At 35.7% G+C, this 19,692-nt stretch overlaps 1 protein-coding gene across 4 annotated transcripts in view; it reads left to right on the top strand.

Annotated features, from left to right (window-relative positions):
* The window catches only part of VPS13A (vacuolar protein sorting 13 homolog A), a 284,410-nt gene that overhangs the window by 123,041 nt on the left and 141,677 nt on the right, over positions 1-19,692 (top strand). For all 4 annotated transcript variants that reach the window (XM_072604918.1, XM_072604933.1, XM_072604928.1 and 1 more), the window contains 4 exons: positions 1,994-2,141; positions 15,537-15,681; positions 18,131-18,258; positions 19,186-19,355. In XM_072604918.1, the coding sequence (XP_072461019.1) occupies positions 1,994-2,141; positions 15,537-15,681; positions 18,131-18,258; positions 19,186-19,355 (591 nt within the window). The remainder of the gene's footprint in view (positions 1-1,993; positions 2,142-15,536; positions 15,682-18,130; positions 18,259-19,185; positions 19,356-19,692) is intronic.

Here is a 19,692-nt window from a genome sequence, read left to right on the forward strand (position 1 = left end):
CAAAAAGTAGTGGACTCCCCCTCACTGGAAATCTGAATGACTGCAAATTGTAAATTGCGTTCCAGAAATTCTTGGTCAGTACTGGTGGAATGAGATGGCCTCTGAGTTTCCTTTTAAGTATTATTCATTCATTCATTCAATAAATATTTATGATGTGTCTGTTATGTACCAGGATTTGCACTAAGTGCTAGAGAAACAAAAGGAAGCAAAATGTAGTCCCTGACTTCAAGGACCTTACGATCAAGTCGGGGAGAAAACATACAAACAAATATATACAAAACAAGCTAGATGCAGGCTAAATGGGAAGAAATTTAAAGAAGAAAAGCATTTTGGAAATAAGAGGGTTAGGAAAGGCTTCCTGTAGAAGGTGAACTTTTAATTGAGACTTGAAGCCAGAGAGATGAGTCAGAACAGAGGAGGGAGAATGTTTTAGGCATGAGGGACAGCCAGAGAAAATGCCTGGAGTCAAAAGATGGAGTATCTTGTTTGTAGAACATCCAGATACTAGGAAGCCGGCTAATGTTACTGGGTGAACAGGTATCAGGAGTAAAGTATAAGAAGACTGGAAAGGTAGGAGGGGGATAGGTTATGAAGGGCTTTGAATGCCCAGTAGAATATTTTACATTTGTTTCTGGAGTCAGTAGGGAGCCACTGGAATTAATTGAGTGGGGAGGGACATGATCAAACCTACATTTTATGAAAATTCCTTTAGTGGATGGAGGGTTCATAGAGTAGAGAGAGACTTCAGATAGGCTTATCTACCAGCAGGCTATTGGCAACAATCTAGGCATGAGGTGATGAAGACCTTCCCTAGAGTGGTAGCCGTGTTGGAGGAGAGTATTGGTTGTATTTGAGAGAAGTTGCAAAGGTGTAATTGATGCACCATTGCTACAGATTGGTTATGGGGGATGAAAAATAATGAGGAATCCAGGATGACTCTTAGGTTGTGAGCCAGAGGGATGGGGAAAAATATTTTTGCGCATATAGGACCTTTTCTTCTGTCTTTGATCTTAAAGTATAGGCCTAGTAGTGCTATGACAGGGTAACATGATATGCAGTTTAGTAACTTTTGTGTATGCTTCCAAATTGCTTTCCAGAATGGTTGTACCAATTTATAGCTCCTGCAACTGCTTATCAGCTTGCCTGTTTTACAGCCACTTTACAGCTATTCTCACAACATTTTTTTGTTTTTTTCTTTCAGTTTTGCTAGTCTGTGGGTATGAAGTGGAACATCAGGATTTCTTTACTTTTTCATTTCTATAATTACTAAATCTAATCTAAATCTTTGTAATAAAGATCTGCTAGATGATTTTAGTAGCGGTTTGTCAGGGACTATTAAGATGTCTTGTTGTTCAGCCATTGAAGTTGTGTTTGACTCTTGGTGACCTCGTTTTTGGGGTTGTCTTGGCAAAGCTATTGGAGTACTTTGCCATGTCCTTCTCCATCTCATTTGACAGATGAAGAAGCTGTGGAAAACAGGATTCAGTGACTTGCGTAGGGTTACATGGCTAATAAGTGTCTAAGGTCGGGTTTGAGCTTTGGTCTTCCTAATACCTACTGCACAGTCCAGCTGCCTCAATTTAAGCAAGAGAAATTAAAGATTTGTGCTACTTGTCACCTGAATTGCTACGAATGAATTACTTTATCTATGTTTTATATCCATTATTAGGAGTAGTTGAGTATAACCTCTCTTTAAAGCATTCCCAAACTATTTTAAAACATTCAGTGCATTCAGTTATGTACTTTATAAATTTTATATATAATATATATGCATTCATTATGTATTTATATACATATCACAATAAAATGGAAAAACTTATATTTCCTTTTTCTAGACAAATAGAAAAAATATCCTCTCTATATATGTACATACATATATATATCTGTTGTATGTGTATGAAAATAGACGTTTAAATTAATCTTTATTGTTAACTTTTAAAAAATTATTTAATTGCTTATAAAACAACTCAGAACAGTCATTTTTTAATCACAGGTCTCAGTTTGTTGAAGGCCAGTTTCCTGAAGTAATAGATATAATGCAACCAATAAATCTTGAGGTGACTGTTCAGCGAAATTTATCCTGGGAATGGTACCGAGAAATTCCTGCTATGAACCTTGATGCTCAGCTTAAACCAATGGAGGTAAATGTTTTCGTCTTATTACTCTTTTCCCATATTATTAAGTATAAACAAATACAGTATTTCTTAATGAATTTCTTAATAGCATCCCAACCTTTTACTGATTATATATATTTATGTGACAGTTTTTACATATAAAATTTCATATGTATCTATAGGCATGCATATGTAACTGAATTTTTTTTCTTAGTGGTATTTCTCAGTGATGTGATTGAAAATCTACTGTGTATATTTATATGTATATGTCTATGTGTATATATATGTACACACATATATGCATGTTACTATAAACATATTTAACACATGTTTTTAATATTTTTTTCCCGTGAACTAGATCAGTGGCAAAACTTATTAAAGGCATTGTTCATGAACATTTAGGAAATGGAGTGTTGAACACAAAGATAAAGTTTTAATTACAGACAAGTCTTTCCAGATTAACCATCATTTCATTTCTTAGTAGGATTACAAGACTGTTACATCCAGGGTGTGTTCCAGATACCTAATTTGATCTAAATTTTGGCAAAGTATTTGGGAACCTGGTAAAGTAATTACCACGGGTATTATTAATCCTATTTTACATATGAAAAAATTGAAACTCAAACAGGTTAAGTGATGGGTCTTTGTTCATACCCTTAATAAGTGTCAGATTTGAGATTTGAACCTAATTCTTATTGATTCCAAGCCTAGTAATTTATCTCTTATGCTAGACTACTTCATATTATGGCATGTTTTGTTGAACTTGAAGATATAAAATGGAGGGAAGTGAAACCAGAATATGGGTGTGATAGATTAGTAGAAAAGGAAGAAGTGAAGGGGAAAGATTATAATGAGGTTCAGGATGAGTGATTCTGGATGATCGTATGTAGTGAACAGAGAACAGAATTTCTTAGAGATGGACCACTTTCAAAATGATTTTAAGGTAATGATTCCGGTGGATTGCTGAGATAGAAGTAATGAATTTGGTTGATGAATAAGAGTTTGATTTTTATTAGAGGAAACATTAATGTGAATGTTTATCACCAAAAATGATGGTATGCATTGTGTAGGAGAAAAAGACTGTGAGCCATAAACTCTAGTGAAGGAGGAAGGTGGGAAAATAGCAACAAGGCTCAGGAATTAATTGAGTGACATGAATCTCAGAGTAGGAGTTGTTGAGTGAAGTGGATGGAAGTAGATTCTGGAAGTGGCAAAGAGAACAGTGAATTTCTGTGATCTGTGCCCTCTGGGAGAAGGCATAGTCAGATTTAGAGATTTTGAAGAATGTTCTATCTTTAGGGGAGAACCACAGTAAAATTATTGTTAGGAGGCAGAAGCCCAGTGTAAGAGGAAGATTTGAAAAAAAAGAAAAGAATTTTAACAATAGAATGTGAGTTCGAGAGGAAATAACAGAAAGAGGCTAGGTATAGGTGACTTAGGCCAAGGAAAAGGGAGGGAGTAGGATTGAATGTGAATGAGAATACTCAGAGCTTTCAGGAGAAAGATATTTCCTATACTTTGTGTCTGCATTATAGGAGTTAGAAGAGCTGGAAGTTGGGATTTCCTAGACATTGAGAAGAGGAGTACCATAGGTGATAGAAATCAGTAGAGTAAATCTCAAGTGTAGATTTGCGAGACCTCTGCACATAGAGAGAAGCCTTTTCTGAATCTATATTCAATTCAGTAAGCATCTATTAACTCCTTACTATGTAAATCTTTATCTAGGCAGTGGGGACATGGAAACAAGGTGACATTCTTTCTTCAAGGATCTGACATTCCACTTCAGAAAACAACAAGACAACATGTATACAACTTGCTGTATTGTTGTTGAGTTGTCTTACTCTTCATGACCCCATTTGAGATTTTCCTGGCAAAAATATTCGACTGAGTAGCCATGTACTTCTCCAGTTCATTTTACAGATGAGGAAACTGAGACAAATTGGGCTAAGTGATTTGCCTAGGGTCACACAGCTAATAAGTGTTTGAGGCCTGATTTGAAGTCATGTCTTCCTGACTAGTCTCCTTCTCCTTGTCCCTTTCCCTTCCCCTCTCCACACAAATATGGTCTTGATACATAAACCAGGGGACCAAAACAGGAAAAGAAAACTATAGAGAAACTGCCAAGTTAAACATTAATGGAAAAAAAAATTAATTATTAGTTATGAGACTAAAATGATGTCTTAACTATGGATTTTTTGATCCTGTGTATCTCAGCTGGTTTAGCTATTACCTAGTCATTGGTTATTTACTTTGTTTTAGGTCATTTGCTACCTCAAAAATACTGCTTTTTTGGTATATATGGGATTTTTCTTTCTGTCTTTGAGCTCTCTTAACAGTAGGATCTCTGAGTAAAGATCCAGTTTTATATCATAATTTAAAATTACCTTCAAGAATGATTTTTTCCAATGCATGACTCTACCAAAGGTGTAATTAAATATGCCTTCTCAGAGATATTACACTGTTGTTATTTCAGGTATGTGTTGTCTTTGCCAGTTTACTGGTTGTGTTTGAGGTGAGACCTTGGGGTTGTTTTGATTTGTATTTTTCTTATCCACACTGATTTGGATCAATATTTCATGTGTTAATAACTTAGAATTTTTCTTTTAGCAACTGTTGGTTCATATCCTTCTAATTTTGGCTATATTAGTTTTGCTTTTGCAAAAGCTTTCACATTTCATTAGTCAAAATTGTCCATTTGATTTCCCATGATCCTCTCTATCTCTTGTTTGGTCATAAACTCTTCCCTTATTCATAGATCTGACAGGTAAATTTTTCCATACCCCCCTAATTTGCTTATGGTATCACCCCTTTATGTTTAAACCCATTACCCATTTTGATCTCATCTTGGTATATGATGTGAGATGCTTGGTCTATGCCTTATTTCTTCCAAACTGCTTTCCATTTTTCTCAGCAATTTTTGTGAAATGATGAGTTCTGACTCCCCAAACCTTGGATCTTCAGGTTTATCAAACATTTGATTACTATGGACATTTACTCCAGTGTATCGTGCCCAACCTCTCTTTCTTATTCAGTACCAGATCGTTTTGATGATTACCACTTTGTAACATAGATCAAAATCTGGTATTGCTCGATTGCCTTCTATTACATCTTTTTCACTGATTTCCTTCCCTTGACTGACTTTTTGTTCTTCCAGATGAATTGTTAATTTTTTTCTAGCTCTATGTAATAGTTTGTCAGTTGTCTGGTTGGTATGGCAATGAATAAGATAAACTTGGTAGAATTGTCATTTTTATTATATTAGTCATTGTCTGTTTCTGCTTTTTGCTCATGGTGTTTTCCTGTTTTCTGGCTTTTAAAGTTGAGCTCTCCTGCTGGAACACAGGGACCACTGACTCAAGCTTCTTGTGCTAGGAGCCCGGGTGCTCCTAGCTTTGTGTACTGGGGCCTTAGGAGCTGGCAGCCAAAAGCTGTAGGGGTCTGGCAATCTACCTCTTGCTGAGCTGGGGTCATTAAGACTGGAACTCTCAGGGTAGGGGTGGGGAGTCTGACCTTGGGGAACACCTGCTGGCCCAGGGTTCAAATGTTTGACTGCTGGAGGATATCTGCCATCCTGTAGCTGTGCTTCCGGGAGTTGTGCTGAAGCACTAGAAAATTTGGCTGCTGGAGAATGCTGGCACACGTGGTGGTTTTCTGAGCTGGTGTCTGCCGGTTCCTCTGCCTGTACTGAGGCATTTGGGGGGGGGGGGGGGTTCCTGGTGTTGGTGCTTGCCTGCTCCATCACCCTGGGGCTCAGGATCTCCCCCTGGTTTGCGGAGGTGGAGCTTGCCTCTGGCTTGCTGGAACGCCTTCTGTCCTCCACTGCCCCTCCTTCCCCAGAGCAACAGGGGCCTTTCTCATTAATCCTCCAGGCTTCCTGGACCTGCAGTTCATGTTTTTCTGCTGGCTCAGCTGTTCCAGGGTTTTTCCTGTGGCTGTAGTTTCTGGATTTTAAAGGTCAATAAGGGAAGATGAGAGCAATTTACTTCTTACTTGGCTGTCTTGACTCCTGGATGTGGAATAATCTCTTGTTTACCTTTTTGCGCTTCTCTTGAGTCTTGCATTTGAAATTTATGTTTTCTGTTGAGCTCTAGTGTTTTCATCAGGGTTACTGAAAAGTTCTCTATTTCTTTAAATGTCTATTTTCCCTCCTGAAGGATTATAAATCAAGTTTTGCTGGAGAAGTTATTCTTGTGTAAGCTCTTTTGCTTCTGGAATATCATGTTCCAAGTCTTCCACTCATTTGATATGGTAGCTGCTTAATCTTCTGTGATCTTGATGGTAGTGCCACAAGACTTTCTGGCTGTGTGAAGTATTTTCTTTTTGACCTGGGACGTCTGAAATTTCTCTATGATATTCCTGATGTCATTCTCAATGATATTCACTTTGGGATCTTTTTCAAGTTGTGACCCTTGGAGTCTTTAAATTTCTACTTTACCCATTGGTTCTAAGATATCAGGACAGTTTTCCTTGATAAGTTTTTGTATATGATGTCTAGATACTTTTTTTTGATTCTGGCTTTCAGGTACTCCAATAATTACTAGGGGAGCTAGATGCTGCAGTGAATGGAGTGCTAAGCCTGTGGTCAGGAAGATGAATTTTCCTGAGTTCAAATCCAGCCTCAGACACTTATAAGCTGTGTAACCTTGGGAAAGTCACTTCACCCTGTTTGCCTCAGTTTCCTTGTTTGTAAAATGAGCTGGAGAAGGAAATCACAAACCACTCTAGTATCTTTGTTAAGAAAACTACATATGGGTTTATAAAGAGTCAAAAGCACCAAAACAATTAAACAGGAAGAGTAATTCTTCCTTTTCTTTTGCTGTTAATTCTTTTTTTTTAGTTAATTTATTTTTTGTTTTCAACATTCATTTCTATAAGTTTTAAATTTTCTCCCCCTCCCTCCTTTCCCCACTCCCCAATAGGGCATACAATCTGATATAAGATCTACATAGACATTCCTATTAAACATATTTTCACATTAGTCACATTGTATAGAAGAATTAGAACAATTGGGAGTAGCCTATTAGTTCTTATTAATGCAAATCAGTAAATACCTTTTCTTTTTTAAAATTTATTTATTTACTTTTAGTTTTCAACATTCATTTCCACAAGATTTTGAGTTACAAATTTTCTCCCCATCTATCCTCTCCCCCACCCCAAAACACCATACATTTTGATTACCCATTACCCCAATCTGCCCTCCCTTCTATCATACCCTCCCTTCCCTTATCCCCACCTTCTCTCTTTTCTTATAGGACAAGATAGATTTCTATACCCCATTACCTGTATTTCTTATTTCTCAGTTGCATGCAAAAACAATTCTCAACATTTGTTCCTAAAACTTTGAGTTCCAACTTCTCTTCCTTCCTCCCTCCCCACCCATCCTCCCTGAGAAGGCAAGCAATTCAGTGTAGGCTATATATGTATAGTTTTGCAAAAGACTTCCATAATAGTCATGTTGTAAAAGACTAACTATATTTCCCTCCATCCTATCCTGCCCATTTATTCTGTTGTCTCTTTTGACCTTGTCCTCCCTCCTCTAAAGTGTTTACTTCTAATTACTCCCTCTTCCTATTTGCCCTCCCTTCTATCTTCCCCCCACACCTCACTATCCCCTTCTCCCCTACTTTCCTGTAGTGTAAGATAGATTTTCATACCAAATTGAGTATGCATGTTGTTCCCTCCTTAAGCCAAATTGGATGAGAGTAAGATTCATTTTTTCCTTCTTGCCTCCCCACTTTTCCCCTCCATTGGAAAAACTTTTTCTTGCCTCTTTTATGAGAGATAATTTGCCCTAATCCATTTCTCCCTTTTCCTCTCAATATATTCCTCTCTCACCCCTTAATTATGTTTTTTTAGATATGATCTCTTCCTATTCAACTCACCCTGTGCCCTCTGTCTGTGTATATGTGTATAATCTCTCCAAATACTGAGAGAAGTTTCAAGAGTTACAAATATTATCTTTCCATGTAGGAATGTAAACAGTTCACCTTTAGTAAGTCTCTTATGATTTCTGTTTCCTGTTTGCCTTTTCGTACTTCTCTTGATTCTTGTGCTTGAAAGTCATATTTTCTATTCAGCTCTGGTCTTTTCATCAAGAATGCTTGAAAGTCCTGTATTTCATTTAATGACCTTTTTTCCCCTGAAGTATTATACTCAGTTTTCCTGGGTAGATGATTCTTTTTTTTAATCCTAGCTTCTCTGACCTCCAGAATATCATATTCTAAGCCCTTTGATTCCCTGATGTAGAAGCTGCTTGATCTTGTGTTGTCCTGATTGTATTTCCACAATACTCAAGTTGTTTCTTTCTGGCTGCTTGCAGTCTTTTCTCCTTGACCTGGGAATTCTGGAATTTGGTACAATATTCCTAGGAGTTATTCTTTTTTGGATCTCTTTCAGGAGGTAATCAATGGATTTCTTCAATATTTATTTTACCCTCTGCTTCTAGAATATCAGGGTAGTTTTCCTTGATAATTTCATGAAAGATGATATCTAGGCTCTTTTTCTTCATCATGGCTTTCAGGTAGCCCCATAATTTTTAAATTGTCTCTCCTGGATCTGTTTTCCAGGTCAGTTGTTTTTCCAATGAGATAATTCACATTGTCTCCAATTTTTTCATTCTTTTGGTTTTGTTTTGTAATTTCTTGGTTTATCATAAAGTCATTAGATTCCATCTGCTCCATTCTAAATTTTAAAGAACTGTTTTCTTCAGTGAGCTTTTGAACCTCTTTTTTTATTTGGTTAATTCTGCTTTTTAAAGCATTCTTCTCCTCATTGGCTTTTTGGTTCTCTTTTGCCATTTGAGTTAGTCTGCTTTTAAAGGTGTTATTTTCTTCAGCATTTTTTTGGGTCTCCTTTAGCAAGCTGTTGACTTCCTTTCATGATTTTCTTGCATTGCTCTCATTTCTCTTCCCAATTTTTCTTCCACCTCTCTTAGTTGATTTTCAAAATTCTTTTTGAGCTCTTCCATGGCCTGAAACCATTGCATATTTATTTTGGAGGTTTTGGGTACAGAAGCCTTGACTTTGATTCCTTCCTCTGATGGTATGCATTATTCTTCCTCCCGTGAAAGGATGGAAGAAAATACCTGTTCACCAAGAAAGTAGCCTTCTATAGTCTTATTTTTTTTCCCTTTTTTTGGGCCTTTTCCCAGCTAGTTTCTTGACTTTTGAGTCCTTTGTCAAAGGGAGGGTATACTCTGGGGAACCCGTAAGTTCTCAGTTCCTCCAAGGTGGCATAATCAAGGGAGAGGAGTTTCCTCCTCTCCTGGCCTGTGCTCTGGTCTAAGAGCAACCATAAGGTTTTCTGCCCAGGATCTGCGAATAGAATTCCCTCTCCAGAGCCTCCACCAGCTCCACCATGCCAGCCAGTGCTTCCCTTCGCCCAGGACTGCCACTTGGAACTGAGAACCGAACCAGCAGCTTCATCCCCCCAGTGTTCTGAGGGCTCCAAAAATGGGTGCTGCAGCCGCCTTGGGCTGGGGCCAAGCAGCTTTCCCTTTTCACCTGGGTAAAAGAGCTTTCTCACTCACCTTTGAAGCTGTCTTTGGAGTTTGTGGGTTTTGGAATCTTGGAACCACAGCTGCTGCCAGGGATTCCACCCCCTGAGGCCTGCTCAGTCCTGTGCCTGCTGTGACCAAAGCTGGTCTGTACTCCGTGGACTGCACCACGCTCCATGCCCAGTGCAATAGACTTTTTGTGTCAGCCTTCCAGGCTGCCTTGGACTGAAAATTTCTTTCACTTTGTCATTTTGTGACTTCTGCTGCTCCAGAATTTTAGAGTCATTTTTCACAGGTATTTTATGGGCTGTGGGTGCAGAGCTTCTAAAGGTCCGACCTACTTCACCCTCTTGGCTCCGCACCCCCAGTAAGTGCCTTTTAAAAGAAGCAATTATTCCTACTGACTTATTAATGAGAACCCTGCCAGTGGTGGCTTGTGAGCTATGTTTTTAGGACTAGAGTACCAACGATGTACCTTAGGGTATCATAATAGACACCCACCAAGGAACTAATCTGTCAGAGTAAGCTAACATCAAGTACATAGTTCAGAAGGGGTGCCAGGTCAGAATAAGTGAATAAACAATGAGATCCTTAGAAAGTATATAATGAAAAACACCTCCGTTCTGATTGCCTAAGTTATCAATTGGACCATTATGTAAGATAGTTTTTGCTTAATTGTTCTTACATGGAAGTTTCATTCTGAAAGAGGTGGTTGTTGTTTTTGTTGTTTTCTTCCATAAATAATTTTTTTAATTATTTTTTTCAATTTTCTACAACATACATTTGACTCAGTTCTCTATATATTTTATTTTAAGTTTGTAAATTTCTTTACTTATCTCATTTGATCCTCACAGCAGATACTTTTTAAAAAAATTTAAATTATTTGTTTCCAGTTTTCTATAATCACATCCATATATCTTAGATTTTTTTCCCTTCCCTCCCCCTGCCTCCACACTTCCTCTCTAGTCCTTGGGTTTGTTTTGGCAGGTAGACTCTCAGATGTTTTATAGTGTCTACTGTAGCTTTAAATGGGATTTCTCTTTCTATCTTTTACTCTTGGGCTTTATTAGTAATATATAGAAATGCAGATGATATACGTGGGTTTATTTTGTAACCTACGACTTTGCCAAGGTTTTTTATTATTTCAGGTAGTTTTTTATTTGATTTGTCTTGGATTCTCTAAGTATATCATTATATCATCTGCAAAGAGTGATAACTTAGTTTCTTCTTTGCCTATTCTGATTCCTTCAATTTATTTTTCTTTTATTTCTAAAGCTAACATTTCTAGTACCATATTGAATAACAGTGGTGATAGTGGATAACCTTGTTTCACCTTTGATCTTATTGAAAATGCATCTAACTTCTCCCTGTTGCATATAATACTTGCCTAATGGGTTTAGGTAGAGGCTGTTTATTATTGTAAGGAAGGCTCTCCAGTGTTTTCAGTAGGAATGGGTGTTATATTTTGTCACAGGCTTTTTCTGCATCTATTGAGATAATCATATGGTTTCTGTTAGTTTTACTGTTGATATGATCAATAATGCTAGTAGTTTTCCTAATGTTGAACCAGCCCTGCATTCCTGATATAAATCCTACCTGATCATAACATATTATTCTTGTGATTAGTTGTTCTATTCTTTTTGCTAACGTCTTATTTAAAATTTTTGCATCTATATTTATTAGAGAAATTGGTCTGTAATTTTCTGTCTGTTTTTGGCTCTTCTTGTTTTAGGTATCAGAACCATATTTGTATCATAAAAAGAATCTGGTGGGATACCTTCTTCAGCAATTTCCCCAGATAGTCTATATAGCATTGGAATTAACTGTCCTTTAAATGTTTGATCGAATTCACTTGTAAATCCATATGGCCCTGGAGATTTTTTTCCTAGGGTGTTCGTTGAGGGTTTGTTCGGTTTCTTTTTCTGAGATGGGGTTATTTAAGTATTGAACTTCCTCTTCTGTTAATCTGGGCAATTTATATTCATCCATCTCCCTTAGATTGTCATATTTATGGGCATACACTTGGGCAAAGTAATTTCTAATTATTGTTTTAATTTCCTTCTAGTTGGAGGTGAGTTTACACTTTTTATTTTTGATATTGTTGTTTTGGTTTTCTTTTTTTAAAATCAAATTGACCAAACGTTTATCAATTTTATTGTTTTTTGTTTTTTTTTTTCACAGAACCAGCTCTTGGTTTTATTTATTAGTGCAATAGTTTTCTTAATTTCAATTTTGTTAATCTGTCCTTTGGTTTTGAGTGTATCTAATTTGATATTTACTTGGGGATTTTCAATTTGTTCTTTTCTAGCTTCTTTCAGTGGCATGCCCAATTCATCGATCTCCTCTTTTTCTGTTTTATTCATGTAGGCTTTCAGTGACACAAAACTTTCCCTAAGAACTGCCTTTGCAGCATCCCATAGGTTTTCATAGTTTGCCTCATTGTTGTCCTTCTTTTGAGTGAAGTTATTGATTATTTCTGTGATTTGTTGTTTAACCCACTGATTCTTTAGGATTAGATTATTTACTTTCCAATTAATTTTGGCATTTATTTGGCATTATTGCATTTATATAATATTATGTGTATTTGCATATATATATAATTTTTTATTGCATTGTGATCTGAGAAGGCTGTATTGGCTATCTCTGCCTTTCTGTACTGAATTGTGAGGTTTTTATGCCCTACTACATGGTCAGTTTTTGTATATGTACCATGTACTGCTGAGAAAATGATATATTCCTTTCTGTCCCCATTCAGTTTTTTCCAGAGAGCTATCATAGCTACCTTTTCCAGAGTTTTATTCATTTCATATTCAATTATTATTATTAACAGGGTTAAATAGAATGGAGGGAAATACATGTAATATTAATTATAGAAAAATTTTATAGGAAGTTTCTCTCATACAGACCTCATTTCTCAAATATATAGAGAAATGAGTCAGATTTATAAGAATACAAGTCATTCCCCCATTGCTAAATGATCAAAGGATATGAATAGGCTGTTTTCAGAAGAGGAAATGAAAGGTATCTGTAATCATGAAAAAATTTGTTGTTGCTATTTATTTGAAAAATGCAGATTAAAATAACTCTGAGGTACCACCTCACAGCTTTTAGATTGGCTTATATGATAGAAAGGGAAAATGACAAATATTGGGGATGTGGGAAAATTGAGACACTAAAGTACCATTGATAGAGTTGTAACTGATTAAACCATTCTGGAGAACAATTTGGCACTATGCCCAAAGGACTATAAAATATACCTTTTGACTCAATACCACTACCAGGTCTATATCCCAAAGAGATATAAAAAATGAAAAGGACCTCTATGTACAAAAATGTTTATAGTAACTCTTTTTTTGCTGGCAAAGAATCAGAATTTGAAGGGATGCTTGTCCCCTCAATAAATTGTGGTATATGATTGTGCTGGAATATTCTTGTGCTATAAGGAATGCTATAAGGGTGCTTTCAAAAAAACCTGTGAAGACTTACATGAACTGATGCAAAGGGAAGTGAGCAGAACTAGGAGAATGTTCTGTACAGTAACAGCAGTATTTATGGTGATCAGCTGTGAATGACTTAGCTTCAGCATTACTGTAATGCAAAATTCTGAAGGATTTTATGATGAAAAATACTATCTACTTCCAGTGAAAAAACTGATGGAGTCTGACTGCAGATCAAAGCTGATTTGCTTTTTTACTTTTTAAAAAAAATTCTTGGTTTTTTTTTTTTTGGTCTGTTTTCTTTTACAACATGAGTAATGTGGAAGTATTTTTTGCCCAACTGCACATGAATAATTTATATCAAATTGCTTGCCTTCTCAACAAGGGGGAAAAGGGAAGAAGGAGGGACTTTGGAACTCAAAATTTTTAAAAAATGAATTTAAAAAATTGTTTTGTTATGTAATTGGGAAAAAATAAAAGTTTTGAAAGTCATTAGAACATTAATTTATTGACAAGTCTAGTCACACTCCCCATTCCCACCTCTCTAGAAAAAAAATCCAAATAATTCATTTTGATTTTGACTAAATTTTTTAAGCTGAAAAAAATTTTTTTTATTTGACTTTCTATGTGTGTGTAGATAGAGAGGAAGTGAAGAAAGGGAAAAAGGGAGACAGGGATAAGAAACAGTGATATTTATATATCTCCAAGTCTTGTACAAATATATTTAATCCCCGTGAGTTTAAAAAAATATATATGGAAATGTAGTTAGATGTTGCTAATACGTTGTCTCTATATTTACTGCATTTATTAATGTGTGTAACATGAGTGGGGACTTTTAGGACAATTACTTATACAATTTGATTATTTAAGTACATTGTTGGATTTAAAATTTTAGAACTGAAAGGGACATTAGAGATCTACCAGTCTGATTTTTCAGAAATTTCAGGGACCCTACAAAATTAAGTTCCCTGTAAATCCAGGAAACTTTCTGCTCCATTAACCGCATGGTCACACACACACGCACACACACACACACGCTCCCCCTTATTCTTTAACTTCAATACTTTCATGTAAGCAAACATGAATTTGAGCATAGTTCATAGTTTCTGTAGTAAGTGAGCATACCCAGGGATGTAGCTTCACTTGTAGTTTTAAAGGATCACAAGTTTTGTAAGACACTCAGCATTTTAAGTAGTTTATGGAATAATCCTCCAATGAGCCCATTTATATATCATTCAGAAAACTAGCAGCTAGGCTAAGCTTCTGAAGGTTTTATTTTTTTCTTTTCTTCTAGTTACTTTAATGGTAATATCTTCTTTCTGAAATATTCAAATTCCCCATTTTAAAAGATTAGTTTTGTCCCTCTTGCAATATCTTCTTTTGACAACTGGTAGATCCTGACCTCTTTTCATGATTGAGATAATAGCAATAAAGTTAATATTTGCAAAACACTTTTGTTGTTACTCAATCATATCCAAGTCTTCATGATTCCATTTGGGGTTTTCTTGATAAATTTAGTGGAGTTGTTTGCCATTTCCTTCTGCAGCTCATTTTACAAATTAGGAACTGAGGCGAGTGGGGTTAAGTGACTTTCCCAGGATCCCACAGCTACTAAGTTTCTCAGGCCAGATCTGGAATCAGGAAGATGAGTCTTTCCACCTTATGGCCCATGCATAACACTTAGAGATGTTCAAAGGGTTTCACTCCCAGCACTGTGATATGTATCCCTTCATTGTTCAGATGAGGAGATGGAGACCCAGAGTAATTATGGGAATAATAGAATAGAATAGAATAGAACATAGAATTGTTAAATGTCAGTTGGAATTTCAGCCTAGGTATTTGCCGATTGGAAGCTGAATGGTCTTTCTCCTACACCACAAGCTCAGGTCTTCCAATCCACCTTCATTTTTGCTTGATTCAGTAACATAAGACCAGATTGCAATTATTATTACTTATCCTGGATTGTTCTGTTAATATAAAATTACAATGATTAATTTCATTAATACAGACTGGCTTTTAATTTACTTTTATATATTTATAGTTATAATTACTGAGTAATTATTTATCAGGCCATAGTGCCTTACATATTCCAAGAAACCATAATTGAATCATTAATAATATGCTGTTTTCCATGTTAAATTTTCATATTAAAAAGAACATAGTATTATAGAGAATGCAGGCTTTAAAATAGTAAAGTGACAATAAAATAGTAAAGTACCAAAATGCAGTTTTAAAAATAGCTTTTAGTTTTAGAGTATATTCAGATATATTTAATATTTCTGAGATTAGGACATTCTTATGGAAACGATATCTTCCATTAAAAATTTAGTAGGTCATGTGATCATTTGGAAGCGTAAAAGTATAGTTGGTATATATTCATTAATTTTCCAAATCTGTTGTAGAAGACAATTGGATGCTAATGCTTTAATAATACTTTTAGTATTGATGTGTCAAAATGAGAACTTTATATTTTGTTCTTACTTTGAACAGCTTATTCTAAGTCAAGAAGACATGACTATGATAGTTAAAATGTTGTATGAAAATATATGGATTGAAGATACTAATCTTTCAGTAACTACAGTCACAGAAGAGTCTAGTGTTGTTAGTGATCTGACAAGTCCTCGTCTTTCTGGAGGTATGTTTTTTAACTTGAAGAAATATTGCAGAATCATGTGGTTGATAGTGTTTGCTAGTTTTAGTATTATTTGAGAAAATGTGTGCAAGAACTAATTTATTAATGCTTGCATATCTGCTGAGGGTTATCTGTTGCAAATATTGCATTGCCATTTTTTTATTATAAATAAAAATCAAGTAATAACACAGTTCTCTATTTCTTGTTACCTTTTTCTTTTTCTTTCTATGTTTCTCAAATCTGTGTATTTACTCTCATTTGGCTTTGTCTTACATCTCTGTAAAAACAATCACCCCAACATGCACAGGGGGGTTGCTAGCACAGATTCTTAGATCTGCATTCCTAAAAGGAAAGCAGTTTTTGAGGGATCAGCAGTCACTTTAATCAAGCACATGTATCATTCACTTAGTTCGGGGGAAAAAGTCAGCACCCTGAATTTGAGAGAAAATACAGAGAAATCTAAATCAACAGACAGTGTTTCCAGACTGGCTGATAGTAAGCAATACATACATCACATATCAACAGACAGATGCTACTGCCCGACCATACATACATAGTTACCAGGGAGTGAATCACCAACATCTGGGTTTTCACAGCCAGGGGGCTGCTTAGCGGCTTCCCAGAGTCTCATCTGGCACAGTAAGCTTCTTCCAAAAACTAAATCCCAAAGTAAAACTTCACCCTCAGAGTATTGATATGGTTTTTAGAGTCAGAGGGCATCACAGCCCTTGAGAACTAGTGCCTCATTAGAAATTTAACAAAAGGTGTGGGCCTTCCTACAAATCTTCCCTAATCAAACTCCCCTTAATGGGTAAACCCATTAATGAGTGGGGAAGATCTTTAATCACATTAAAATAATTAACAATACAAATACATATACTGTTTCTAGTTAAAGAAACTCTTGTTTCTGTACTTTACTTCTAGTAAAGGCTCTTGGTTGATAAAGGCAAGATTCAATCAGAGACTCTTGATTATACTAAAACAAAAATAGCGAAAGATCCTACTTCACTTATAAATCTCCAGCTGTCTATTGCACATCTCAAACTGAATGCCCATAAGGCATCTTACTTTCAGTATGTCTAAAACTGAACTCATTTTTTCCCCTCCCAATCCTTCTTCTGTATCCTACTTCCCTATTAGTGCATCACCATCCACTGTTCCCCCAGTCTCACAGGTTCATAACCTACATATCAACCTTAGCTCCTTAACCATAACCTCCCATATCCAATCTGGTGCCAACACCTGCTGATTTTACATTTATTACATCTTTCTTGTACACTCCCTTATGCACATCTCTCCTCTGACACACGTCTACTATCCATGTATATGTCTTTATCACTTCATACCTTGACTATTGTCATAACCTTCATATTGGTCTCCTTGCCTCAAGTCTCTTCCCAGTCCAGTACATCCTTCACTCAACTGCCAAGGTCATCTTCCTGAAGCACAGGATTGTCTATGTCAACCATCACTACCAACCAGCTCAGTAAACTCCATTGACTCCCTCTTGTCTCCATGATCAGACATGAAATTCTCTGTTTGTCTTTTCAAGATCAAAACAGAGAAGGAAAGAAAAATTTATTAATAAAACCCCAACTTTTTTATAGATTTTCTGATCAGAATGGTATTTGTTTTTTATTTCAAGTGGTGGTGAGTGCACTTGTTCTAAGGTCAAAGAACTCACATTAAAATTCTGGCTTTTCTACTTACTACCTCTGACCTTGGTTAAATCACTGAACATCTCTATGCCTGTTTTCTCAGCTATATAATAAGGGTTAACAATAAAAGAAAGCAAAGATTTGTAGACTATAGAAGCATCTTGTTTTCTAGATCATGAATACTTGGAAGAATAATTTTTTACATGAATTTGTGATTTTATTTGTATGAGGAGCTGTGACGAATTTCTTTACCATTGCATTGCTACACATCTTATAAAGAGATTTGCCTGAGGTGTTTTGTTTCAGGTAAAAAAATAAAAATAGTATATGTCAGACAGCACTTGAGCCCATGTTGTTTGACTGTATTACTAGTTGAATTAAAAAACCGGACCTTTGTTGCAGGGTCAAGCATGGGTTATTATATGATTTTATTTTAAGCTTCAATTAATTCAGCAAAGATTCTTCTACCAGTATATTTATAACAGATTATATGTGTTTTATATATACATGTGTGTGTGTCTGTGTGTGTGTGTGTATGGAAAGAGTGTGTAAATTTTCCAGTTGATTCCCATATTGCTGCATGTTAAAATGAAAATATTAAGTAAGAACAAATGCTAGTGAAATCAAATCTTTTTTTTCTCACCATTTTCTCTGGTGTCTTTGATTAATGAAGTTTTATCATATCTTTATATTCTCATCTGCTAAAGTCACTATATCAGAGCTAAAACTTTTTTAAAAAGTGCTTTTCTGTTATTTTAATTCTCATGTTTTTCAATGTCTCCAATTTCTCTAAGGAACAACCTTAGTGACAGCAGCAGTTGTGGAAATGCATTCAGAGGCACCACGTGTTAAGACAACATTAAACCTCAATTTCAGAACTGACTATATGACTTTGACTGTGTACAGCCCAGATCCTCAAAATGTAAGTAGTGGAAGCAGGTAAAATAATATCAATGTCACTGTCCAGGGGCATAGTTTTTATATCACATTTTGGACTGTTCATGAAAAAAGCTTATGATTGTATGAAATTACTGAGGGAGAGAATATAGAAAAGAGAGAGGAGGATGAGAACAAGTCTTGGCTGAACTCCTCATTGATATGTCAGGAGATAGATGAGGAATCAGTGATACAGCTGGAAGGAGCAGTGACATTCAGAGATGTGGTATCTGAAGTTGAGGGAAGAGGGCTGTGGTCAGTTGTGTCAAAAACAGTAATGATGAGAAAGGGGACTGAAAAAAGGGTGATTATGTTTGATGATTAGGAGGTGGCTGATGGATGACCTTTGAGAGAGCATTTTCATTAAAAAGGACATTTACTACTCTAGATGTTTAGTACTAAAGGAGACTAAAGAACCATGAAATGGAGTAGAAGGAACAAGGGAAGGATATTTATGGCTCTGAGGAAACCTTGGTATTGTTTGTAGATAGATGGAAGGAGCTGTTGCATCTAGGGAAAAACTGAAGATAACCAGTATGCTATAGGATCTTTTTTTTTTTTTCCACTTTTTCATTGTTGTATCTTCAATGCCTAGTACAGTACCTTGAACATAGCTTATTTTAATTAAAATTTTTGTTGAATTAAATTAATTGTTCCCCTTATTAGTAGGCAAAAAAATTTCTCATGCTCTAATATTAATCCATTTCCTTGTCACAGAAAGCCAGGGGTTCATATATAATAAAGAGTTTAGTCAATTTGCAGTAGAATAAATTTTAAAATTTTATGTTTTCTTCCCCCATTCATTTCAGCAAATATATATTGAACTCTTTACTTTTGTTACAGTATTGTTTTTTGTGGGGAGAGTACATGGGGGAGGCAAGCTAATATTTGTGCTTATTTCTCTTCCAAATAGATTTCCTTTGTAGATGTTCGGAATCCTCTTTTGAAACTTGCACAGTTTAAATTGGAGCAGATTTTAAGTGTTGGGAAAATGTTTACAGATGACTCAGTGTTTTTTTCATTATCCTTGAAACACTGTATATTAGAAGATAAACAGAGCCATACCCAGAAGGCAACTCCACAGTATGTATAGTAATAATTTTCTGAGTTTATATTTAAGGAATACTTGATTTATTACTATTACAAATCTTTACCAAAATGTCACTTGTAAATCAACTTGTGAAATAATTACTACCAACAACAGTAATGATGACAATTAACATTTTATATCATTTTAAGTATGGAGGTGTTTCAAACATGATCTCATTTCATATCCACAGTAGCCCCTGGGAGATTGGTTCTGCATGTATTTTTATTCTTATTTTACACATGGTAGAGCTGAAGATAAAAAAGTTTGTTATACTCCATAGTGATACAACTAGTAAATAATCTGAGACCGCAGTTGAAAGCGGGGTTTTCC

Source organism: Notamacropus eugenii, chromosome 1, assembly GCF_028372415.1.
Source record: "Notamacropus eugenii isolate mMacEug1 chromosome 1, mMacEug1.pri_v2, whole genome shotgun sequence".
Lineage (NCBI taxonomy): Eukaryota > Metazoa > Chordata > Mammalia > Diprotodontia > Macropodidae > Notamacropus > Notamacropus eugenii.